Source organism: Capricornis sumatraensis, chromosome 16, assembly GCF_032405125.1.
Source record: "Capricornis sumatraensis isolate serow.1 chromosome 16, serow.2, whole genome shotgun sequence".
Lineage (NCBI taxonomy): Eukaryota > Metazoa > Chordata > Mammalia > Artiodactyla > Bovidae > Capricornis > Capricornis sumatraensis.
The window spans coordinates 57,871,306-57,898,904 of record NC_091084.1 but is presented as its reverse complement, the minus strand read 5'-3'; the positions used below and the strand labels follow the sequence as shown (position 1 = coordinate 57,898,904).

General features: G+C 37.4%; 1 protein-coding gene across 1 annotated transcript in view; it reads right to left on the bottom strand.

The window, feature by feature from the left end:
- The window catches only part of ANO3 (anoctamin 3), a 444,144-nt gene that overhangs the window by 25,940 nt on the left and 390,605 nt on the right, over nucleotides 1-27,599 (bottom strand). The window contains 3 exon segments of the mRNA XM_068988751.1: nucleotides 7,356-7,413; nucleotides 8,267-8,378; nucleotides 15,049-15,085. Coding sequence (XP_068844852.1) covers nucleotides 7,356-7,413; nucleotides 8,267-8,378; nucleotides 15,049-15,085 — 207 coding nt within the window.

The following is a 27,599-nucleotide window of genomic DNA, read 5'->3' as shown; positions in this document are numbered from 1 at the left end:
AAAATAAAGTCTGACACTGTTTCCACTGTTTCCCCATCTATTTCCCATGAAGTAAGGGGACCAGATGCCATGATCTTCGTTTTCTGAATGTTGAGCTTTAATCCAACTTCTTCACTCTCCTTATTCACTTTCATCAAGAGGCTCTTTAGTTCTTCTTCACTTTCTGCCATAAGGGTGGTTTCATCTGCATATATGAGGTTATTGACATTTCTCCCAGCAATCTTGCTTCCAGCTTGTGTTTTCTCCAGCCCAGCATTTCTCATGATGTACTCTGCATATAAGTTAAATAAGCAGGGTGACAATATACAGCCTTGATGTACTCCTTTTCCTATTTGGTACCAGTCTGTTGTTCCATGTCACCAGTTCTAACTGTTGCTTCCTGACCTGCATACAGGTTTCTCAAGAGGCAGGTCAGGTGGTCTGGTATGCCCGTCTCTTTTGGAATTTTCCACAGTTTATTGTGATCCACACAGTCAAAGGATTTGGCATAGTCAATAAAGCAGAAATAAATGTTTTTCTGAAACTCTCTTGAATGTGCTGATATATTGTAAACACTCATTCAATATTAACTATTAACATTTTATATAGATACACAAATAAGGTGCTCAGTTGCTCGTTTGTGTCTGACTCTTTCTGACCCCATAGACTGTAGCCCGCCAGGCTCTTCTGTCCATGGGATTTCCCAGGCAAGAATACTGGAGTGGGCTGCCTTTCCCTTCTCCAGGGTTCTTCCTGACCCAGGGAGACCAAACCCGGTGTCTCCTGTATTGGTAGGTGGATTCTTTACCACTAGCACAATCTGGGAAGCCATGAGATATTATATAGCATAGTGTGAGAGAAGTCCATAATAGCCAGTTTATAAATTTTCTAAATAAATTGCAGTACTATTTTTATTTCCTTATAAATAGCTGCCATTATGTATGCCAGGCATTTTACATGCAAGATCCAACTTAATCTACCTATGGCCAGTATTATTGAGAATGATGAATCTTATCACAATTTGCAATAACAACAACAAATAAACTGAGACATAGAAATATTAAGATCATGTATCCAGGGGGGCCAAATTAGAACGTAGATTGTCAGATTCCAAAGACAAAATACTTGTTACATACCATGGTTATGTTATTTTCTTCAAGATTGTTAACATTATTAAAGAAAGGAAAAAGATAACTTCACTTGTACACCACATATTACCCAGCAGAGGTCTAAGATACAGTATGTATTAATAAATGCTTGTTGTATGACTAAATTCAGAGATCTAACTTTTATTTTCCATCATATATACCTTTTCTATCTACATTTCCAGGATTTCCAGGCTCTATTCCAAACCCATATTTTTAATTCACTGATTTTTTTTTTCAAAATAAATCTTTTGTTGGAAAATATGGCTACTGTCTGTCATATGCATTGTGGAAAATAGGATAGTTATGAAATATTTTTCCTGACACTAGTATTACAGTTATTTCCCTGGGACTTTCAAAGAGGAATCACAAATTCTAATAATTTCACGATTAACAGTGAAAGTGTGAAAGTAGCTCAGTTGTGTCTGACTCTTTGCAACCCCATGGACTTTACAGGCTGTGGTATTCTCCAGGCCAGAATACTGGAGTGGGTAGCCATTTCCTTCTCCAGGGGATCTTCCCAACCTAGGGATTGAACCCAGGTCTTCCACATTGCAGGTGGATTGTTTACCAACTGACCAGGGAAGCCCAAGAATACTGGAGTGGGTAGCTTCCCTCTTCTGCAGAGGATCTTTCTGACCCAGGAATCAAACCAGGGTCTCCTGAATTGCAGGAAGATTCTTTACCAACTGAGCTATCAAGGAAGCCCCAATTAAAAGTAAGAGTACCCAATTAAACAAAATTACTGGTGCTAGCAGGCACTCAAATGGCATCAATATGCAGACCTCCCTGGCTGTGACCACTTTGTTCCCCACACTACCCTTGCTAACTCCACTGAACACTCTTGGAAAAAAAGTAAGCCTTGTTTCTCCCTCCCCCTTCACCACACCACAAACACACACACACACACACACACACACACACACACACACATCCACACACACACCAAAGGGGAGATGAAAGTCTTTTAGTGGATATGGTCATACTTCTGGGTTATGAAAGAAAACTGCAAGTTTGATTTGGGGACTTCCAGGAAGTCTGGGATTAAGAAAGCCCTAGTTTATCTCTTTCCTATAGAATAATACCCAGGTAGCTATAGAGACAGAGCATTGATAAATATCAGCTACAATTTACAGAGTTCCTAGCATAGTACAAGGATTGGGCTACTTGCATGATGCAAATTACCTCTTATCTGGTAACAGCTTTGCAACATAAGTATTACTATTGCCAGTGTACAGATGAGAAGACAGATATTCAGAGAGGTTAAATGAAGGACAAAGAATAATCAGGAAGATTAACATTTAAGCCCAGTTTTCTTTGATAAAAAGCATACCTTCTTTGGGCTTTCTCAAAGTATTCCAATCAACTTTTAGAACACCCAAAGGAGACAACATTAATGAGAAAGCCCCTATGTTTGGGGGGGAATGTTTAGATAGAGATCAGAAATGCCTCTACCCTCCAATTTCTCAGGTGATCTTTTTCTTAACCTTTCTCTAAATTATGACCTCCTAATAATGCTGCCTCCCCTTCATGGATCACAGCCTTTTCTTGGCAAAGGGGTTTTTATAACTCAATGAAGCTATGAGCCATGCCATGCAGGGCCACCCAAGGCAGGTTGATCATAGCAGAGATTCCTGACAAAATGTAGTACACTGGAGGAGAGAATGACAAACCACTCCAGTATTCTTGCCGCAAAAACCCCATGAACAGTATGAAAAGGCAAAAATATATGATACCAGAAGATGAGCCCTCCAGGTCGGAAGGTGTCCAATATGCTACTGGGGAAGATCAGAGGGCAATTACTAATAGCTCCAGAAAGAATGAAGAGCCTGGGACAAAGCAGAAATGATACTCAGCTGTGGATGTGTCTGGTGGTGAAAGTAATGTCTGAAGCTATAAAGAACAATACTGCATAAGAACCTGGAATGTTAGATCCATGAAACAAGGTAAATTGGATGTGGTCTAGCAGGAGATGGCAAGAATGAACATCGACATTTTAGGAATTCAGATGACCATTATACTGACTACTATGGGCAAGAATCCCTTAGAAGAAATGGAGTAGCCCTCATAGTCAACAAAAGAGTCTGAAATGCAGTTGCTGTAGGTCAGTCACTAAGTCGTGTCTGACTCTTTGTAATCCCATGGGCTGCAGCATTCCAGGCTTCCCTGTCCTTCACTATCACCTGGAGTTTGCTCAAACTCATGTCCAAAATACAGCACTTGGGTGCAATCTTAAAAATGACAAAATGATTTCATTTTTTTCCAATGCAAAGTAATCAGTATCACAGTAACCTAAGTCTATGCCCCAACCACTAATGCCAAAGAAGTTGAAGATGAATAGCTCTATGAAGGCCTACTTAAAACACCTTCTAGAACACCAAGAAAAAGATGTACTTTTCATCAGAAGGGATTGAAATGCAAAAGTAGGAAGTCAAGAGATACTTGGAGTAACAGGCAAGTTTGGCCTTGGAGTAGAAAATGAAGCAGGGCAAAGGCTAACAGAGTTTTGTCCAGAACACACTGGTCATAGCAAAAACCCTTTTCCAACAACATAAGTGATGACTCTGCACATGGACATCAGGAGATGGTCAATACTGAAATTTGATTGATTATTCTCTTTGCAACTGAATATAGAGAAGCTTTGTACAGTCAGCAAAAACAAGACCTGGAGCTGACTGTGGCTCAGATCATGAACTCCTTATTGTAAACTTCAGGCTTAAATCGAAGACAACAGGGAAAATATTCATACCATTTAGATAGGAACTAAATCAAACCTTTATGATTATACAGTGGAGGTGATGAATAGATTCAAGGTATTAGATCTAGTAGACAGAGTGCCTGAAGAACTATGGACGGAGGTTCATGACAATGTGCAGGAGGTGTGAACCAAAACTATCCCAAATAAAAGGAAATAAAGAAGGCAAACTGGTCATTTAAAAATGGCTAAGAAAAGGAGAAGAAAAAGGCGAGGGATAAAAGGAAAGATATACCCTGCTGAATGCAGAGTTCCAGAGAACAGCAAGAAGAGATAAGAAAGCTATAAGTGAACAATGCAAAGAAATAGAGGAAAACAATAGAATGGGAAAGACTAGAAATATCTTCAAGAAAATTGGAGGTATTAAGGGAATGTTTCATTCAATAATGGGCATGATAAAGAACAGAAATGGTAAGGACCTAACAAAAAGCAGATGAGATTAAGAAAAGGTGGCAAGAATATATAGAAGAACTATATTTTAAAAAGTCTTAATGAACTGGATAACCATGATGGTGTGGTCACTCACTAGAGCCAGACATGCTGGAATGTGAAGTCAAGTGGACCTTAGGAAGAATTACTAAGAGCAAAGTTAATGGAGGTGATGGAATTCAAGACAAGCTATTCAAAATTCTAAAAGATGATGTTGTTAAAGTGCTACACTCAATATGTCAGCAAATTTGGAAAACTCAGCAGTGGCCACAGGACTGGAAAAGGTCAGTTTTCATTCCAATCCCAAAGATGAGCAAAGACAAAGGATGCTCAAACTATTGTACAGTTGCATTCATTTCTCATGCTAGCAAGGTAATACTCAAAATCCTTCAAGCTAGGCTTCAGTAGTACATGAACTGAGAACTTCCAGATGTACAAGCTGGATCTAGAAAATGCATAGGAAGATCACCTGGAGAAGGAAATGGGAACCCACCCTGGTACTCTTGCCTGGAGAATTCCATGGACAGAGGAGCCTGGAAGGCTACAGTCCATGGGATTGCAAAGAGTCAGACACAACTTTGCAACTAACTTTCACTTTTCACTTTATTCATAGGCACCAAAGTTCAAATTGCCAAGATTCCATTGCATCACAGAGAAAGGAACCGAGTTCCACAAAAGCATCTACTTCTGCTTCATTGACTACACTAAAGCCTGTTATCCACTATGTGGATCACAAAAACCTGGAAAATTCTTCAAGAGCTGGGAATACCAGACCACCTTACCTGTCTCCTGAAAAACCTGTGTGCAGGTCAAGAAGAACAGTTAGAACCGGACATGGAACAATGGACTGGTTCAAAATTGGGGAAGGAATATGACAAAACTGTACACTGTCACCCTATTTATTTCACTTCTATGAAGAGCCATCATTAGAAATTCTGGGCTGCATGACTCAAAAGCTGGAATCAGGATTGTTGAGAGAAATACCAACAATCTCAGATATGCAGATGGTAACATTCTTATGGCAGAAAGTGAAGAGGAACTAGATAGCCTTTTGATAAAGCTGAAAGAGGAGAGTGAAAAAAGTTGGCTGAAAGCTCAGATTCAAAAATGAAGATCATGCATCGGGTCCCATCACTTCATGGCAAGTATTATAGAAGGGGGAAAAGTGGAAACAGTGACAGATTTTATTTTCTTGGGCTACAAAATCACCGTGGATGATGATTACAGCCATGAAATGAAAAGACACTTGCTCCTTGGAAGAAAAGCTATGACAAACCTAGACAGTGTACTAAAAAGCAGAGACTCATTTTACTGACAGAGGTCCAAAGAGTCAAAGCTATGGTTTTTCCAGTAGTCATGTACAGATGTAAGAACTGGACCATAAAGAAGGCTGAAGGCTGAAGAATTGATGATTTTGAACTGTGATGCTAGAGAAGACTCTTGAGAGTCCCTTGGACGCGAGGAGATCCAACCAGTCAATCCTAAAGGAAATCAACCATGACTATTCATTGGAAGGACTGATCCTAAAGCTGAAACTCCAATACTCTGGCCACCTGATGCAAACAGTTGACTCACTGAAAAAGACCCAGATGCTGGGAAAGATTGAAGGCTAAAGGAGAAGGGGGAAACAGAAGATGAGAAGGTTAGACGGCATCATCAACTTAATGGACATGAATTTGAGAAAACTGTGGGAGATAGTGGAGGAAAGGGAAGCCTGGTATGTTGCAGTTTATATATCATTGTAAAGAGTCAGACACCACTTACTGACTGAACAAAAACAACTAATGCTGCCATATGTTAAACTGAGTTTTACATTAGAATAATTTTTTAAAATTTTGAATTAGATAAGTAAAAAATTTGACAATTAGTCTAAATAGATCCAGAAGTATTTAGATGTAGAATATTGATATAATAAACTTTACAATCTCATTTCGCTGAGTGAAAACTCATTTTATTAAATTTGTGGCTGCTAATTTTGGGAGATCTTAATTACACTTTACATGAAAATGAACTTCCAATGGGTCAAAGATAACATTTTTAAAAATAACAGTAGTTAAAAATATGCATGAAATTTTAAAATTTCCCAGATTGACAACACATTTTTATGATGAAACAAATTCCCCAAAACATTAACGACAATAATATTTTGATTAGAAAATGCTATATAGTTTTGTAAAAAATATATCAAAACAAAATTAAAAGATATATAAGAAAATGGAAAACATATTCTTAACAAATTTGAAAGAACCTAATTTTATTTGTTTAGAAATTATTAAAACAGAAAAAACAGTTTAATGAAAATTAACAGGAATAACATAGCTGCAGAATACAAAATATCAACAAACATGAAAAACGTTCTCTGTGTCACTTGTAATTAAAGGAACTGAAATCAAGAGATATTCTGATATCTTTTGGATTATTGGTAAAAATGAAACTGTTTCACTTGGCAAATTCTGAAGAAGTAAATTCATATACTGTAGGTAGGAGCTGGCATTTGGGAGGACAGTTTGTCAGTCTCAGTGAAAATATACAACACTCTCACCCTGGAATATAGAAATATTATTCCTAGACATTTTGTTTCCATACATACATAAATCAATAAAGAAATATAAGATTTTGAAGATATACCTATACATTTATAAATTGGTATTTCATTAAGATTTCTTTTAGACTAAATTTTCCTTGCTTAGAAGGAAACCCAATATACTTAAAAGTTTGGAAATCAGTGCACAGATAATAAGAATCCTCCAAAAGAAAAAAATCTACTGGAGCTAAATTTCTGGGCTTTGTGAATGGAAGAAATGGTTTTGATAGTATATTAAAGAGAGCTGAGGTCAGGATCTTGGGGTTTAATGTACATCCTCTTTTTTGGAAGACTTAGTTTCTTAGGAACCCCTAGATTTCCTGCTTTATCAAAAGCATGTCTTCAGTACAGATGAACTTGTCTGTTTCACCTCTCCTTTCTCTCTCTTCCCACCCCCTTTTTCCCCACAGTCATTGGCCCATATCCATGCCCATCCCGCCCCTACCCTTACAAGGTTACTTACTTCCTCCAGTCTCCACCGGTTGAAAAGTTTATTGTACTTTCCCGGATGGCCAACAAATCTGTAAAAAGCCATTTTAATTCATAAGTGTTTAGGCGGGGTTGACTGAAGAACACTTACTAATGCATTACAACCAGTCCAAGTGTGGGTAGACGTAAGGATTCTCTGGAGCAATTTGTACCCAAACAGTGACTTAGGCCATGCTTACACATCAAAGGACCTGACTTAAAAAGGAAAAATGATGTGTGAAGTCATTATCAACGGGTTGAGAAAGTGCAGGCAAACCAACCAAATGAAATTTTCCACACTGACTTGTAGAGTTTTAATGTCTTTTTGACCTAGTTAATGACTATTAATAAAATGTGCTGAATTAGTTTAAAATTTTCTAGCTTCAGTATGTTTCCATGGCACTGGCTGGAGTGTTGAGCATACGGCAAACCAGAACAGGTAGCTTAATATGCTTCTTTTTTATATTTTGCAGCAAATTCAGGAAAAAAATATTACCATGATAGGTATAAGTTTCCACATTAAGGAAGTGTATTCTGGGCTTATACAAAACTTTTCTTATTTAACAAAATCATCACTAATGATTGGAGAATCATAATTCAACCCCAGCATGGCATATAGGTCTTATTTATTTTATTGACGTATAGCTGATTTACAATGCTGTGTTAGTTTCAGTTGTACAGAAAAGTGATTCGATCATATGGCTTTACTTTTTTATTTCAACTTTAATTGGGAGTGCAGCCAGAAGCACTATACTAAGTCTTGATTTGAAAAAGCATGTGAAGATTCATTGGGACAGTTTTTCAAGGCAGAGAACAAGAATTTGCCACCTCTGTTAACAAACTGGCAATGAAACTGTTGACAGTCTCTGTCACTGTGCAAAGACAATGTGTATAAAGTTGACTTACCTCCCCAAAAAGAAAGCAATATAGAAGATAGAACTGTTCAAATTGACAAATTGGAAGAGGAACATCTTCAAAGCAAAGCTGTTTTCCCATTCAGATTCTGTTCGAGGATATTCTAAAAGGAACATAGAGTGTGCTTACACAGATGAAGTAAATGACAAGAAATATGGATACGGAATCAGAAGTCCTATGTTGAAAGTCTGGTTCAGTCATTTACTGAGTCTATAAGCCACTCAATGCCTCTGAGTTCTAGTGTCTGCATTTGTAAAAATAGGAGTAATAATATCTGTTCCACAGAATTGATGAAAAGATCCAATGAGATAATCTTTAGATATTTTCCACAACTACAAAAGTATGATATCTGTTATTAAGACATAAGGATTTTCATGATTCTCTCTGCTCCTGTCGTTTAGAGGTAACCATAAATATTAGATCAGTCTTTCACTCCAAATGTCTATACTTAATTCAGAGACCTTAACTGTCTACAGAGTTCTTTAAAAAAGGAATATTTTGTATGCAGACTGAAGTGGATTAGTAAAGGAAAAGAGGGCTACATCAGTCAGAAAAGCTCAGTTCTTATCTCAGCCTTATACCTAATTTGCTGGTAACTTCAGGCAGGTGTCTTCATGAATTTTGCAATCAGTTTTATAATCTGTGTGCAGGGACTTACTTCCCTGGTGGCTCAGATGGTAAAGTGTCTGTCTACAATGCGGGAGACCAGGGTTCAGTCCCTGGTTTGGGAAGATCCCCTGAAGAAGGAAATGGCAATCCACTCCAGTACTATTGCCTGGAAAATCCCATGGACAGAGGAGCCTGGTAGGGTACAGTCCATGGGGTCGCAAAGAGTTGGGTGCGACTGAGCAACTTCACTTTCACTTTCACTTTATAATATGTGAAATGAGGAATTTAGATAAGATGATTTTAAGAACTCTGTCAACTTACACCTTAGGGCTCTGACTTCTCAAAATAAAGCAAACAAAAGATAACAAAATAAAGCAACATCTTCGTAAAACTAGATGAAGATGGCAGAATGTACCTCAGCCTCAGCTCCCACTGGATATCCAAATAAGGGATAGAAAATATATAAGCAAATCTAATGTATATATTCTAATGTAACTGAAAATTCAAGAAAGATAGAACGTAGATGTGCTCTGACTTAAAAGAAAAGATAGGCCAAACTGTATGCATGAGCAAAGCACAGAACAAAGAGGAAACTTTATCCTGGGGAACTCCAGAATAGGTCCTGGGGAATGCCAAGCCCAAAGCAGACAAGTGTCAGAAACAGGAAAGATCTGTGGGGCATCCACAAGAGTGACTGGTTGACGGGCAGAAGGGAGAGCTGTCAGGAGAGCCAACATTTCTGCATGGTTATGTTTTCACTGTTGTTTCCTTCTAAATAGTTTGTATATTAAGCAGAACACTTATTTAGAAATGAGACTGTGGGTTTTTAAAAAATCTCCTGTGCTAGATTGTTTTGGGTCTCCATTTCTAATTTTGGAAAAAACTTTGGAGAAGGAAATGGCACCCCATTCCAGTATTCTTGCCTGGAAAATCCCATAGACAGAGGAGCCTGGTAGGCTACAGTCCATGGGGTCGTGAAGAGTTGGACACGACTGAGCGACTTCACCTCACTTCACTTCTAATTTTACTGCTTCATGATCCACAAATGTGTCCTGTGTGATTTCTGCCTTGGGAAAAAAAAAGTTGCAATTTCATTGTGGCCAAATTACATGGATAAGTTTTGTCAGTGTACCAAGTGTCTCACAAGAATATTCACTTTTCTCTTGAGCATACAGCTTATATACATTTAAAGGAAGCCTGCTAGTTATGATATTTAAATATTCTATCAGTTCAGTTCAGTTCAGTCATTCAGTCGTGTCCGACTCCTTGCAATCCCATGAACCGCAGCATGTCAGGCCTCGCTGTCCATCACCAACTCCTGGAGTCCACCCAAACCCATGTCCATTGAGTCAGTGATGCCATCCAACAATCTCATCCTATGTCATCCCTTTCTCCTCCTGCCCTCAATCTTTCCCAACATCAGGTATTTTTTTTCAAATGAGTCAGCCCTTTGGATCAGGTGACCTAAGTATTAGAATTTCAGCTTCAACATCAGTCCCTCCAATGAACACTCAGGACTGATCTCCTTTAGATTGGACTGGTTGGATCTCCTTGCAGTCCAAGGGACTCTCAAGTGTCTTCTCCAACACCACAGTTCAAAAGCATCAATTATTCGGTGCTCAGCTTTCTTTACAGATAGTGTAACTCTCACATCCATACATAACCACTGGAAAAACCATAGCCTTGACTATGTTGGCAAAGTAATGTCTCTGCTTTTTAATATGCTATCTAGGTTGGTCATAACTTTCCTTCCAAGGAGTAAGCATCTTTTAATTTCATGGCTGCAATCACCATCTACAGTGATTTTGGAGCCCAGAAAAATAAAGTCAGCCACTGTTTCCACTGTTTCGCCATCTATTTGCCATGAAGTGATGGGACCAGATGGCGTGATCTTAGTTTTCTAAATGTTGAGCTTTAAGCCAACTTTTTCACTCTCCTCTTTCACTTTCATCAAGAGGCTCTTTAGTTCTTCACTTTCTGCCATAAGTGTGGTGTCATCTGCATATCTGAGTTTAGTGATATTTCTCCCAGCATTCTTGATTCCAGCTTGTGCTTCCTCCAGCCTAGCATTTCTCATAATATACTCTGCGTATAAGTTAAATAAGCAGGGTAACAATATATAGCCATGAAATTAAAAGACGCTTACTCCTTGGAAGAAAAGTTATGAACAACCTGGATAGCATATTGAAAAGCAGAGACATTACTTTGCCAACAAAGGTCCATCTAGTCAAGGCTATAGTTTTTCCAGTGGTCATGTATAGATGTGAGAGTTGGACTGTGAAGAAAGCTGAGCACCGAAGAATTGATGCTTTTGAACTGTGGTGTTGGAGAAGACTCTTGAAAGTCCCTTGGACTGCAAGGAGATCCAACCAGTCCATTCTAAAGGAGATCAGCCCTGGGTGTTCTTTGGAAGGAATGATGCTAATGCTGCAACTACAGTACTTTGGCCACCTCATGCGAAGAGTTAACTCATTAGAAAAGACTCTGATGCTGGGAGGGGTTGGGGGCAGGAGGAGAAGGGGCCGGCAGAGGATGAGATGGCTGGATGGCATCACCGACTTGATGGATGTGAGTTTGAGTGACCTCTGGGAAATGGTGATGGACAGGGAGGCCTGTCGTGCTGTGATTCATGGGGTTGCAAAGAGTCAGACATGACTGAGCAACTGAACTGAACTGAATATACAGCCTTGATGTATTCCTTTTCCTATTTGAAACCAGTCTGTTGTTCCATGTCCAGTTCTAACTGTTGCTTCCTGACCTGCATACAGGTTTCTCAAAAGGCAGGCTAGGTGATCTGGTATGCCCATCTCTTTTGGAATTTTCCACAGTTTATTGTGATCCACACAGTCAAAGGCTTTGGCATAGCCAATAAAACAGAAATAAATGTTTTTCTGGAACTCTCTTGCTTTTTTGATGATCCAGTGGATGTTGGCAATTTGATCTCTGCTTCCTCTGCCTTTTCTAAAACCAGCTTGAACATCAGGGAGTTCACAGTTCACGTATTGCTGAAGCCTGGCTTGGAGAATTTTGTGCATTACTTTACTAGCATGTGAGATGAGTGCAGTTGTGCAGTAGTTTGAGCATTCTTTGGCATTGCCTTTCTTTGGGATTGGAATGAAAACTGACCTTTTCCAGTCCTGTATATCTTGGCTTATATTTTGAGTGTTTATTTGTCAATTTATTTGTGTATTTCTATTATATTTTGCTTTCTATACTTTGAAGGTTGGTGGAAATGTGTATAGAAACTGACTATTATACTGACCTGATAGGTTTTTTATCAGTATAAAGTCTCTGTCTTTCCCTCTCAAATATATATTAAATTCGTTTGCCTAATATGAGTATGATGACATCTAATTTTATTGTTGCTGTTCCCTTGACATAGATACTTTTATTCCTGAATTGAACTCTGACAAAATAAAAGTTCTTTTCACCAGTTGACCTAATTTGTTTCTTGGAATCCAAGTTTATCTTTATAGATAATCAATACTACAGATAAATCATTGTTCATTATTATAGATACTTCATTATTTGAAACAACTGAAAACCATTTGATCTAATTCTTAAAAACTGAAAAGCTAGGCTGAAAAAAGTATCACTTTGGGTCAAATATTATATATTCTTTTTTAAAAACCTTAATGTGACAGAATTGAAGCTTTGATTTTTGTGTATTTATGATATTTTAAAATAAAATATTTGGGCAAAAAAGAAATCAAGAAACAAAGTCTTAAAAGTATTTTATATAATTAGAAAGTTAAACCTAATTTCTAATTTGAAGCACAAATTTGCAAGCCTAAATTTATATAGAATTTAATATCATACATATTGCATACATATTATTTTTATATATACATGCAATGACATTACATTTCTTTAAACAAAATATCAATATTTTATTAATTTAAATTTATAAAGCTCATTATTAATTGACAGCTATGAGTCCACAGGCATTATGGTATGTTATACATGGTAAAAATCAAATATCACGTGAAAGCTGACATTCCTGGCAATTAGCATATTCTGCTCCTATAATTAATATTATGGTTCCCCCAAATTACTTGCTTAGGCTTGCTTTCATCTTGGGAATAAAATACTTTACAAGCAAATAAATATAAGAAATCAGAGCTAGAAGAAAGCCTTGAGATACCTAGTTCAAGTGTTTTATTACCCAACTGAAGAAACTATAGCTCAGAGGGTTTAAAGAAAAATGAAAACGATCATTCCCATTTATGGGGCACTTGTCATGTGTCAGGCAGCTAACCTACAATGACAGTGAAACAGGAACTATTCTCATTCTCATTTTACCAATGAAGAAACTGAGACTCAGAAAAAGAAAGAAAAGGAGATGGAGCAGAGAGAAGAGATGAAAGAATGGAAAGAAGAAAAAACTTGCTCATAGTCATGTAATTTCCAAGTGACCGTATCAGCCAGACTATGAACTAGGGGCTAGTTCTTCCCCCTATATGTTGTCTCTTCTCATGTTACTCGCATCTGTAAATACATCGTAAGACAAGCAACACATCCTAATGGAGTGATACAGTTACTCCACCACAGTCAGTGGAGTCTGTCACATCTGAGTTTAAATTCTACCCATTAACTTAATTGGGCTTCCCTGGAGGCTCAGTGGTAAAGAACCCACCTGCAAGGCAGGAGACACAGGATAGGCGGGTTTGATCCCTGGGTTGGGAAGATTGATGAGGGATTTAACCAAGATCCTAGGGGAGGGCATGGCAACCTACTCCAGAATTCTTGTCTGGAGAATCCCATGGACAGAGGAGCCTGGCCGGCTACAGTCCATAGCATTGCAGCGTGGGACACAACTGAAGCAACTTCGCATGCATGCAACTTAATTACCTTGATTTTCTTATCGATAAACTTGGGATACTACCGTCACAGAATTGTGATGTAAAACAAAATAGTAAAGGAGGAGAGTCTAGCTGCGCTCAGTGCCTTGGCTCTGTTGAGTTCTCAAATAATAAAAGATCGCTGCTCAAACAACTCTGTAATAAAAATTTTGTACCCAAATTGGGGGACCACAACTTAAGTTTGAGGATAGAAATAAAGGTATTTTCTGACATACAAGGTTTTGAGATGTTTACTTTCCACGTAGCAAAATAAGAAATTAAAACAGAAGAAACAAAGGATCCAAAAAGTTTTGTCCAACTGAAAAAATAAAAAGTGAAGGAATTACCAGAGTGCTGGTCAAAGCAGTGTATGCAGCTGAACACAAGCCCAGAGGGTAATCTACTGAGGCTGGAGTAGACAGTGGTTCAGGGAGGATACCTCTCGGAAGAAAGTGAGTACAATACTTAATGTTTTTTTTAATGTATTTAGAGAGAATTTAGAGTTACGGCAGGGAAGTTCGGGATAAATCAAGGCAAGTATGTGTAGACAAGCAAAAAAAAATGTTATTATTAGCTTCACGAAAATATAAAGGTCTTATAAGAAAGAAAGCAACTACAGTACACATCATGCCTTAGATATGAGCATAGTTCTGTAGATACGTGATGTGAACACCAATTATTCATTAGGCTAACGCTGCTTTGGAAGAAGGAGAATTAGCAATCTGCTTTTACCTAGAGATGGATGGGGAAGTGCGAGGGAGCAGGACACTGCGGGAATAAAGTATGAAGCTCCTGTCTTTTATTATGGGAAGGCAATCACTTCCCAAAGCTGGAAAACTCAAGAATGGCAGTAGTAGCATGCAATTTAGAAATAGGGTAGAAAAGAACAGAAAACAATGATTAAACTCCTAGAAAGCACTACCTCAGGGATATGGAAAACAAGAATTAGCAATGTGGCAAAGAGCTGGTATTTATTATAAATCTTTTAATACTCTTTTGCCTTTTAAGTTGTGCACATGTAATATGACACTGTGATAAAATAAATGTTGCAGGGAAAATCCCAAAGAACTGAAAAGGTAGGGGGGAAAGCAATCCCAAGTAGGCAGAACTAGGTTTGTTAATTTCTACTAGGATTTTGTAACTGTATACATTGCTTCTCTATAGTTATATGATGAATTCCAACTTCCTAGGTCCCTTCTTTCATTTTACTGATAATTATCTAACTAAAGTTGATATAAAAAATGCTAAAGAATGTAAAGAAACCATAGACTGATGCCCATGTTATTTTCTTACTAAGGAGTGAAGTAAGAAAAGTGGACTTACCTAAATTAGTGAGAAGGTAAGCAATTTTTTCATAAGCCTGTGATAAGAGAAAGCAGTTAATGTTATTTTCTTCTGAAAAATACTGTTATTTAGACTATTCAATGAAACATCTAAAGTTATAACTTCTTTCAATTAAGAAGAAGCATGCTTTAAATCTTACTATGTGGTACTTTATATACATGAACACACAAAATGTAATAAAAACATGTTGTAAACGTGGCTATATACAAACATGATTTCTGCAATAACCTTTCTGCTAGCTGTCTTTATTTTTGCTTTAAAAGTCAAACAGAAGAGAACTGTATATACCCCAAAGACTTTCAGCTAGTTAATGTCTGACCTGGGATTTGATAACCAAATTATATTTTCTTTTTTCCTACACTGGAAGGTTTAGTGGAACTATGTCTTCTTTACTATTGATAAACAATTTTCCTAATTTTGACAAAGACAGTGAACAAAGTTGCATTCCCAAACAACAAAGTTGTTTGGTGGTTATTTAAAACAAAATTCACTTTGTTTCCCAAAACAAAGTTGGTTTGATGGTTATTTAAAGCAAGATTCACTAGTCAACTCTGTTGAATCTGTAGTTACGTGAACATTTTAATAACATTTTTTTTATATTTTGTCACCTTCTCCTTGTCTCACCTTACTCTGTCCACAGCTCATACAGACTCAAGGAAAGAAAACATATTTTACAATATTACAAGTAAATACAGCTGGAAGCATATATTTACTACAGATAGAAGGGTGATATATGAGTGCATGTAAATATAATTACATAACTCCAAAATTAAACAAATCATTCTTTAGACTATAAATTCAAATAACCCTGCCTACCAGCATGCAAAATCAAAAAGGTATATGGACACATTAAAACTTGTTAACCTTCCCTGACTGCTCGTTCAATAGAACTAATGTGATTATTCATCTTAACCATGATTCAGTCCATCTCTTCCTAAGATCTGAAGCGGTGTCTTCAAACAGAAAGATTATATTGAGTACAAAAGTTTCATTCTACTCCTGGTGCAGTTTTTTAAAAGAACTATACATACAAATTATCATTTTCAAATTTTAGAATTAGATAAGTTTGAATTTGTGAGCACAAAAGTTTTCCTGACTTTATTCTTTTCCATGCCCCATTTATCAACTAAGATGATTAGAGAAGGGCCTCCAAAGAGTATGATAAGACAGCCTTATCAATCAGCAAATAGTCCATGAGTAGCTACTCTGCTTCAAGCACTGAATTAAGTGCCCTCATGGGGGCTGAGAGAAAATTTTACTTAAGTAACTGCCATTTAGAGTATCCGGCTGGTGCCGAACAGTGTTTTCCAATGGGCTGCACAGAAAGTTCATTCAGGTTTTTCTGTAAGTTATTATGGAAACCGGAATGAACTTTTTGGCCAACCCAATGTATACTATTTATGTTTGTCCTTACAAAAATATTATCAAATAGATGTTATGATTTTATGGAACAGGAAACTGAGGTTTAGAATGTTAAGTACCTAGCCTGAGATAATACTTCTAAGCAAGAAGCAAAGTCAGTATTTGGTATAAAGTCTCTCTTGTATCATCTACGCTATGCCTTGTCTCATAAACAATTTCAGATTTTGTCTTAGCACTTAGCACATAGAACTGCCCATAAGCCCAGGATGGCAATATCGACAGCTGATGCCCCAAGGGACTATAATAATCTAATAACCGATGAAGGAATTTTACCAGTCAGAAAAGACGCTGTGCCACCCTGGAAATACTACTTTTGGAAGGGTATCTAGAGTAGGGGAGAGCCTATACCATCCAAGGCCCAAATGCTACAGCCTATTGGCACTGTCATGATGATAAACTACAAAAAGTCCTTGCAGTGTGACTCATCAACTCACCCACAAAGTGTACGAAGAAACCATAATTTAAATATAACCAACTAGATGGTATATGATAGCAACCCTGACAGGGGAAGTTGTGTGTGTGTGTGTGTGTGTGTGTGGTGGAATGGAGATATAATTGAAGGAGGAGAAAATAAAGAGATTCAGGGTCAATTGTTCTGCTTACTACATTATATACAGGCAGTGAATGTATGGGGGCTTCCCAGGTGTTGTGGTGGTAAAGAATCCACCTGCTAATGCAGGAGAAGCAAAAGGCGCCTTCAGGGTTCAAACTCTAGGCTGAGAAGATCCCCTGGAGCAGGAAATAGCAACCTACTCCAGTATTCTTGCCAGGGAAATCCCATGGACAGAGGAGCCTGGTGGGCTACAATCCATGGGGTCACAAAGAGTTGGACAGGAAGAAGAATTCATGAAAGAGTGTATGTATACATTATATGAATCTGCATCATTATACATATATATATATATATGCAATATATGTGTGTCTTTAAAATACATATATAAACAAAACAAATTTTAAAAATATATGAAATACCATATCATGAACCCAAGCTTTTAAAAGTCATTTACGAGTCCATTTCAGTAAGCCAATATTCTCTTAGTCATGTGCTGCTGCTGCTGCTGCTGCTAAGTCGCTTCTGTCGTGTCCAACTCTGTGCAACCCCAGAGATGGCAGCCCACCAGGCTCCCCCGTCCCTGGGATTCTCCAGGCAAAAACACTGGAGTGGGTTGTCATTCCTTTTCCAATGCATGAAAGTGAAAAGTGAAAGTGAAATCACTCAGTCGTGTCCCACTCTTCGCGACCCCATGGACTGCAGCCTACCAGGCTCCTCTTCCCATGGGATTTTCCAGGCAAGAGTACTGGAGTGAGGTGCCTTTGCCTTCTCCACTTAGTTAAAATTTCTAATGAGTCAGGTACTATCCAGGGAACCAAATGACAGTGAATCAAGTATAGTCTCTACCATTATGGAATTTAAATGCTGGTTCTCAGAGACATATGACAAAGAAATATGTACTTGGCCAGGAGATGCCAAGTACTAAGAGGAGAGATGAAGCAGGCTGATGGGTACAGAGCGGTGGAGTGCTATGTAGAGGCTGGTCAGGGAAACCTCTAAGAGAGGGAGACCTCTGAGCAGAGAGCTACTTGGAGTAAGGGAGCCAAACAGAGATAGCGCTAAGTAACTGGTAGACATAGAAACAGTGCGTGCAAATGCCTGAGCCTGCCGTGCACTTGGAGCGTCTCCTGAAGGTGGAGGAATAAGAGCGATGGGGTGGAGGTACAAACGAAGTAGTAGATGAATCAGAGAGATCTCGGAGGGAAATACTTTTTTAGTGTCTCACAGGCTGTGATGAGGACTTCAGAATGCATTCTAAGCTGAAAAAGTCATCATCTCCCCAAATAATGCTTTGTTTTAGGGTGTTATGAGAAATCAATTGGGAAAAAAGTGGCAAAGGCGTTTGCTGTGAAGGGGCAAAATTCAGGAGTTCTACATTTGCTTTAATGCTCTTCATCTCCAAGTTAGATGTTCACAATCTAACTTTCATTGTAAAAAGGAGCTCCAAATGGACAAACGCAGAATCAAAAAGAGGCTTCCCTTTTCTAGGAATTCTCCTTTTTGAATTTCTAGAAATCGTTGACATACACATGAACAAACTAAACAAATACATTTTTTAAAAGCTAATCTTCTTAAGAGTCATTTGTCATTGCTTGCTTTAGAGGTCAAGATGTGTGGTCCAACACTTTGATCCACCCTATTTCATAATAACCTTTTTGCATTGTAATTATCAGTTAAGGAAACCTAGGTACATTTTGAGGTCTTTGGGGATCAGGTCATGGAAGAGACATAGGAATGCATGCTCTGGACTCTAGAGACAGAAGGGGATTAACATGTGGAAGAGTCCAATACGACAAAGCTACAGTGATCAAGACAATACGGTACTGGCACAAAAACAGAAATATAGACCAATGGAACGAGATAGAGAGCCCAGAGATAAAACCCACACCCTATGGGTACCTTATTTTTGGCAAAGGAGGCAAAAATATACAATGGGGCAAAGATAAGCCTCTTCAGTAAGTGGTGCTGGGAAAAACGGACAGCTATGTGCAAAATAATGAAATTAGAACACTTACTAATGCCATACACAAGGATAAAGTCAAAATGAATTAAAAACCTACTTTTAAGACCAGAAACTATAAAACTCTTAGAAGAAAACATAGGCAGATTACTCGATGACATAAATCAAAGCAAGATCTTCTATGACCCACCTCCTAGAGTAATAAAAACAAAAGTAAATAAGTGGGACCCAATTAAACTTAAAGCTTTTGCACAGCAAAGGAAACTACAAACAAGGTGAAAAGATAACCCTCAGAATGGGAGAAAATTACAGCAAAGGAAACAGCTGACAAATAATTTCCAAAATATACAAGCAGCTCATACAATTCAATATCAGAAAAACAAATAACCCAATCAAAAAGTGGGAAAAAGACCTACACAGACATTTCTCCAAAGAAGACATACAGATGGCTAACAAACACATGAAAAAATGCTCAACATCTCTCATTATCAGAGAACTGCAAATCAAAACTACAATGAGATACCACCTCACACCAGTCAGGATGGCCCTCATCAAAAAGTCTACAAACAATAAATGATGGAGAGGGTGTGGAGAAAAGAGAATCCTCTTGCACTGCTGGTGGGAAAGTAACTTGATACAGCCACTATAGAAGACAGTAGGGAGAGTCCTTAAAAAACTAGGAATTAAAAAAAAAAAAAAACAAAACAAAACTAGGAATAAAACCACCATATGACCCAGCAATCCAACTGCTGGGCATATACCCTGAGGAAACCAAAATTGAAAAAGATACATGTACCCCAATGTTCAATGCAGCACTATTTACAATAGCTAGAACATGGAAGCAAACTAGATGTCCACTGACAGATGAATGGATAAATAAACAGAGGTACCTATATACAGTGGAATATTAGTCATAAAAAGGAATGGATTTTAGTCAGTTCTAATGAGATGGATGAACCTAGAGCCTACTAGATAGAGTGAAGTAAGTCAGAAAGAGAAATATAAATATCATATACTGACACATATATACGGAATCTAGAAAGATACTACTGATGAATTTATTTTCAGGGCAGCAATGGAGAAACAGACAGAGAACGGACCTACAGACGGGGGGAGATGGAAGGGAGGTTCGGGAGGGAGTGGACATGGGTGTACCCATGGCCGATTCTTGATGTATGACAGAAAGCCACAAAATTCTGTAAAGCAAATATCCTTCAATCAAAAAAATAAAGTGGCAAAATATAAATAAATAATGTGGATGAGTCCAGAACCAGCATGGAATACTTACAACAGCCCAGAATATTCAAGGGTTTTCTCTCTTTTTTTTTTTTTTTTTGGTTAAAGCAAGCTCTATGCATGGCACATGGATTCTAAAATAAGAGGAGGAATATCAAAAGGAATGTATACTTTTATTGGCAATGCTGAAATAGTTTAATTGGCTTAATTCCAGCTATTTCAAACTGTAAGAGTACCTCTGCTGTGATGTTTCTATTTTTTCTTCAAAATTATGCATTAATCATGAGACCAGACAGCTGTCATACTATTGCAATCTATTCTTAAATTAATTAATAATTAATTAATTAAGAATTAAGATAAATTAAGAATTAAGAATCTTGTTGTCAAGCAACAAGAACATACATTTTTAAAATAACTGCATTTTAAATTTTTATTAAAAACTTTTTGGAAATATTTCCTAATGATGGCTAAGCATGCTATTTATGGTATCTTCAATAGCATATTTTCAGGGTCAGTAAAATAAAGAAGAAAGAGGATGATGGGATTTATAAAAAAGAAAGTCCTGGTTTTAAATTCTGGCTTTAAAGTTTTTTAGCTGTCCTTCTGGTAAAAGATGTTAAAGATAATAATGAAATTTTAGCTACTGTTAAATTATTTGTAATCTGTATTTGAAATATGTGATTTCTGATCTTGGCTGTGTGTCAGAATTACCTTATATCCCTTAAATCACTGATTTTGTAATGCTATTTTGGGGACTGACTGGATCAGAATCACTTGGAGAGCATTACGGGTTATTTTTTGTTTTAAAAACAGACTTCATAGTCCTACAAAGAAGATTCTGAATGAGACTCAGAGATCTGTAGTTTTTCAAAAGTGTTTCAGGTGATTTGATGAATAAAAAACAGGAAACAATCCTTTAAGTTACTTTTATGATCCGTGAAATGGGCTGTCATCAAATTTTTATTATCTTGACCCATATCTCACTCCCAAATTGACATTTCTTTAGGAATGGCTTGATCCACCTATTTTAAAAGCTTAGAGAATGGTATACTTTGATTATTAATTTGAATGAAAATAACAAGGGCAGAAAACCTGAAAGACACTGAAAATATAATTCTAATAACAAAAATAATTTTGAGCACGTGTGATGATATTCAAAATGCTGGGATATTTGAAGAATAAAATATTTTAAATGTCTTCAAAAATATATTCTAAATATCTTTTAGTCATTCAGCAAGACCTGGAGATACAAACACGAGGAAGCTACAGTCCCAGTTCTTGAGGAGTTGATACCCTGATAGTGGGAGAAAAGGCATGTCCCAAGCACTGTAACAGAAGAATGGTCACAAAAGGGATTGTTTAATTCTACCAGGAGAATCTGATAAAAATGGAGAATAGACCTGCCCAAGTACCTATGAGAAGAGACACAAAGAAGAGATTATTTCACATATGGAACTGAGAAATATTTTAAGAAGGAAGTGATCCTTAACTGGAATTTTCAAAGATGAAGCGATATTCTCCAAGGAGATAAAAGGAAATAAGGCCAATAGAGGAAGCACTGTGAACCAGGAAATGGGTGTGAAATAGCAGAATGCTAGGGAGCAAGCACAAGTGAGTCAGTAGGCTGCAGTGCAGAGTGTGATAGACAGGGAGGGGGCAGGACACACCACCAAATGAGGAGAGAAGGGAAAACCGATTTTAATAATGGAAACCCTCCTTGCCATTGATATCAGAGGCAGTGGGAACCTGTGAGGCAGATTCGAGTACAAAATTACAATGATCAAATTTGCAATTTAGAAAGGCGATCGCAGCAGTGGAGTGAAAGGGAGACGGGAAGAGGTGAAAATACAGACAGGAAGACTAATCAGTTAGAAGGCTGTGGCAACAGTCCAAGTTAAAAATGATAAGTAGCTGGCTGAACTAAGGAAGCAGAAGCGAGACTGAGGAGCAGGGAATGAATAGGAGAGATGTTATGGAAGCACAGTTCTCATCAGTCACTGATAAGATGAAGGAGACAAAAGTAGTGCATGAATAATGACTTAAGGTTTCAGTCTGTGTACATTAAATATGAAAAGCTCCAATTAAACATATTTGGCTGATTTAAACTATTTTCCATGCACTTATTTTGCAATTTCATGTATATGACTTATAGCCAAAAAAATATTAGATTTAATAGGGTATTTTGACCGAGTCCAAATCCTTCATTTGGGGAATATAGTCTCACGTAGTCAAGTTATTAAAGAACAAAAAGTACATTTCCACGAGCTGTATATTTAGTGTTGGTCTGAAAATAGCAAAAGGTGGCATTTGGTATTCCAGGTGAATCCTTTCGGTGGTATGTTTTTTAAAGGGTCTGATATTTTGATTTCAATTGATATTCATCTATCCTTATTTGCTTAAGCTTTTAAATGAATCCTGTGTGTTCAGGTGTTTGATAGGACTGTTTGATAATCTGTGGAGTGCCTGAACATCCTGAGAAGGAAGGAAATGCATAAATTCAGAAGGAATATTTTATATGGATTGAATCTGAGAAATGCAACATTCCCTTCACGTTTGTTGAGTCGACTGCATAGTTCTTCAGTTCAGTCGCTCAGTTGTTTCTGACTCTGCGACCCCATGGACTGCAGCACGCCAGGCTTCCCTGTCCATCACCACCTCCCGGAGCATGCTCAGACTCATGTCCATCGAGTCAGTAATGCCATCCAATTATCTCATCCTCTGTCACATAGTTCTTGCCTGATGCTAAATCCATTTCAAAATTTTCTCCTGAGTTAGTTGCAAGGGCAAAGGACAAGTTGTATGGCCTATTTCACTTCCAAGAATCCCTATCTTTATGCCAAATGTTCAACAAGTAGAAATAAACTTTTGAAAAAGAAAAGTCAGCTGTTTTTCACCTGGGAACTATGGATGCTTGTTTCTTAGCTCTAGGCATTTACATGGACTTTTGTATTTAAAGAAGTAGAGTTAGTGGGAGCCTGGTGGGCTACAGTCCATTGGACAGAACTGAGCTCATGCATGCACACACACACACACACACACACACACACACACACACACATACAGAGTGGGATTTTAAGGATCTCAAAGGATAGTTTTTATAATAAAAAGAGTACTGTCTTCACCTGTCTCTAGAGGTCTTTTTTATCTGTAAAATGCAAGTACTTTAGAAGAGAGAATACATTAAACCTCATCAAAAATATAAACAGTGAGAAGAAGCTGTGTCTGAACCTATGAGAGGAGTGTATGTTGGCGGGTTAATTGTGATTCTCAGAAAGGAGTGGTCACTGAGGAGACAAACTAGAGGGGGTGTAGAATCTGAGGTCAAAGGACTGGGGATTGAGAAGCACCTGGAATAATACAAAACTGGACTGTGGTACATCACTGGAAACTTTCATCAAATTTCAATTTTTTGCATATCACTGATAATAGGAAGAATGCCAAAGAATGCTCAAACTACCGCACAATTGCACTCATCTCACACACTAGTAAAGTAATTCTCAAAATTCTCCAAGCCAGGCTTCAGCAATATGTGAACCGTGAACTTCCAGATGTTTGAGCTGGTTTTAGGAAAGGCAGAGGAACCACAGATCAAATTGCCAACATCGGCTGGATCATTAAAAAAGCAAGAGAGTTCCAGAGAAACATCTATTTCTGCTTTATTGACTATGCCAAATCCTTTGACTGTGTGGATCACAATAAACTGTGGAAAATGAAAGAGATGGGAATACCAGACCACCTGACCTGCTTCTTGAGAAACCTGTATACAGGTCAGAAAGCAATAGTTAGAACTGGACATGGAACAACAGACTGGTTCCAAATAGGAAAAGGAGTACATCAAGGCTGTATATTGTCACCCTGCTTATTTAACTTATATGCAGAGTACATTATGAGAAACACTGGGCTGGAGGAAGCACAAGCTGGAATCAAGATTGCCGGGAGAAATATCAATAATCTCAGATATGCAGATGACATCACCCTCATGGCAGGAAGTGAAGAACAAAGAGCCTCTTGATGAAAGTAAAAGAGGAGAGTGAAAAAGTTGGCTTAAAGCTCAATATTCAGAAAACTAAGATCATAGGATCCAGTCCCATCACTTCATGGCAAATAGATGGGGAAACAGTGAAAACAGTGGCTGAATTTATTTTGGGGGGCTCCAAAATCCCGGGAGATGGTGATTGCAGCCATGAAATTAAAAGACGCTTACTCCCTGGAAGGAAAGTTATGACCAACCTAGACAGCATATTAAAAAGCAGAGACATTACTTTGCCAACAAAGGTCCATCTAGTCAAGGCTATGGTTTTTCCAGTGGTCATGTATGGATGTGAGAGTTAAACTATAAAGAAAGCTGAGCACCAAAGAAGTGATGCTTTTGAAATGTGGTGTTGGAGAAGACTCTTGAGAGTCCCTTGGACTGCAAGGAGATCCAACCAGTTCATCCTAATAGAGGTCAGTCATGGGTGTTCATTGGAGGGACTGATGTTGAAGCTGAAACTCCAATACTTTGGCCACCTCATGCAAAGAGCTAAGTCATTGGAAAAGACCCTGATGCTGGGAAAGATTGAGGGCAGGAGGAGAAGGGGACGACAGAGGATGAGATGGTTAGATGGCATCATTGACTCAGTGGACATGAGTTTGAGTGAACTCCGGGAGTTGGTGATGGACAGGGAGGCCTGGCAAGCTGCGGTTCATGGGGTCGCAAAGAGTCAGACACGACTGAGCGACTGAACTGATCTGAACTTGTAGGGAAAATGTTTGAAGATAAAAGTTCCTAATTAATTCAAATGTGGTTCTGATTGTAACAAGTCCTTCAGTTTAACTGAAAAGATCCGTAATTTTCTGGGTAGGGACTAAGGATTGAACACTGAATCTGGAAGCTCTGTAACCAGAGATGTCATGCTTGCCTTCTCAAGCAAAAAATAATTAATCACATTTGGCTTCTTCATTGTCTTTGTCTGTGAAATATCGTTCATCTTCAAAAATATGAGCCCATTTCAGTACTTAAGATGTATTTGAAGATCAGTAGTTCTCTGGAACAAATTGCCAAATAGACATAGGAACACAGGGTACGTTTTTGAAGGCAATAATAATTGATGGGGGGAGTAGAGATTAACAGACATGAAACCATTAACACTGATTATCTCCAATGGGTACAATTAGTTTATGGTAGGAAGGGAGGAGACTGGCATTTTGGATTGAGAAAAGTGACTTTCATCTAATATTTTAAATATCCTTATACTGTCATTAGTTTTATAAGAACAATGTGGTTATTTTATAGTCAATGCTAATAAATAATGGATTTTAAAAAGGAGAAACTAAAATTAAGACATTTAAAAGAACAAGACTACCGAAATTACCATAGTGCAATTGTATGATTTCTGTATGAAATAAGTAAACATTTCAATTTTCTTATATTTAGACATATATTTGATGAAAACACATAATACAACAACCTATATGTGATTCATTTTCTCTCTACCAGCACTATGAGTATATACATATTTATAGGTAGCAGATAATTTTTAAAGAACAAAGAATAAAAAATTATTAACAAATGCAGATACAGCCTGAAGAATTTAGAAGGATCAAAGGAAAGATCATCAGCATTCCTGTATCTTGAACTAAAGGGCAATAATCAAACTCTATTATTTGAAGATGAGAAAAATGGAAAAAAATAAAGAAAATGCGGTATTTTGTAGGAAAGGAAATGAGAGTATAAATAGACTTATAAAGAGAAATAAAAATTCAAAGCGTTGAACAAATAGGAAGAAAATGAGCATTTATTGAACACTTCTATTCACTAGAAGCAGATTTCATTCCATCTTTCAATCCCCCCAGGCATTTGTCCTATTTCCCTCATTTGAAAGATCAAGAAATTAAAGTTCAAAGATGTTATGCAGGGTAGTCAGGATCACACAGGTCAAGGAGCAAATCTTTGTTTTGCCTGTGTTTAAAGTCCATTACTTTTTATCTGGACAGTATGTTGAGGAACTGACAATACAAACTGATGAAAGCCTGGACAGTGTTCAGAGGGGCAGGAGAGAGGGGGAGAGCAACAATGAGAACAGAAGGAACAGAGAGAGAGAAAGAGACAGAGAGAGAGTGTGTGCGTGTGTGCACGCCTGCGTGTGAGTGTCCTGGGATGCTATGCAGCCATCAGTAAGCCTTTTGTTTACTTGGTAAAAGACAAAATTTTAAAAATGACCTGAAATTGCTACCTAAAGATACCCAAGTGGCTGTGGTTTCATGAGTGACTTACATACAAAGTAAAAATAAAGTACATTCCAATTCTGATTTGTTCCAGATTTTATAACATGGTATAATGTATTAAGAGTAAAGATTGTTTTTTCTGATTATAAACCAAAACCTACATATGGAGAAAAACATTTGAATGAACAGAAAAAAAAATATTAAACCAAATATTATCGCACTCTTGAAATATAACCACTATTAACATTCTATTGTCATTCTTCAAAATGCAAGTGTGTTCCAATTGAAATCAAGTGAAATTGTATATCCTTCTTATGTAACTGTATGTCATGTACTTAAATAATATTAAAAGTTAATATTCAACCAACCTACCAAGATTAGGAAAATGAGTCAATTTAAAATCATACTAGCTTATCACTAGTGTTACCTAGAAATAAATACATTAACACTAAAGCCTTCTTTTCCTTAGATAAACAATTTCTCTTTCACTATTTGCTAGAACAGTTAAAATAAGAATGAAAGATATAAAAATCTGTTGTATAAAATCCATGCTGCGAATGGCTCCTCTTTCACTGTGGTGATTTTATGCAACATTCAACCTATACTATCTTTCATAGATTACCACACAGGCCTCTTAATCCTAGCTCTGTAGTTTTTCTATGTTTATTGTTCATTTCAATCCATGAGTCAAAAGCATAAATTAAAATACTGTATGGCTTACTTGGAGATATAGTAAAAAAATATTCTCCTTCTGCAAATAAACTGAACCTGAAGAAAGCAAACTCCAGTAGAAAATATTAACTATTGTCCTTGCATTGAAATTTACCCATTTCTTGAAGTGACTGTTCACTTTCACTTAAGAACTTCCCTGATTATTTTAAAGTTAAATAGAAAATGATTCCAGCCCCTTCTCGACTAATCATATAACACCAGTGTCAATCTAGGTCAGAGCCAGATGCATATTACCTGTTTATGTATTGCTCAGCTCTCTACATGAATTATCATGTAAATAAATATGAAAGCACTAATACTTACTAAATCCACAATCTGGGACAAGTTATTTAAGCTCTCTGAACTGTAGTTTCCTTATTTATATAATGAAGAGAATATTGACCTTGTGGTGGTGTTGGAAGAATTAAAGGAAATAAATTG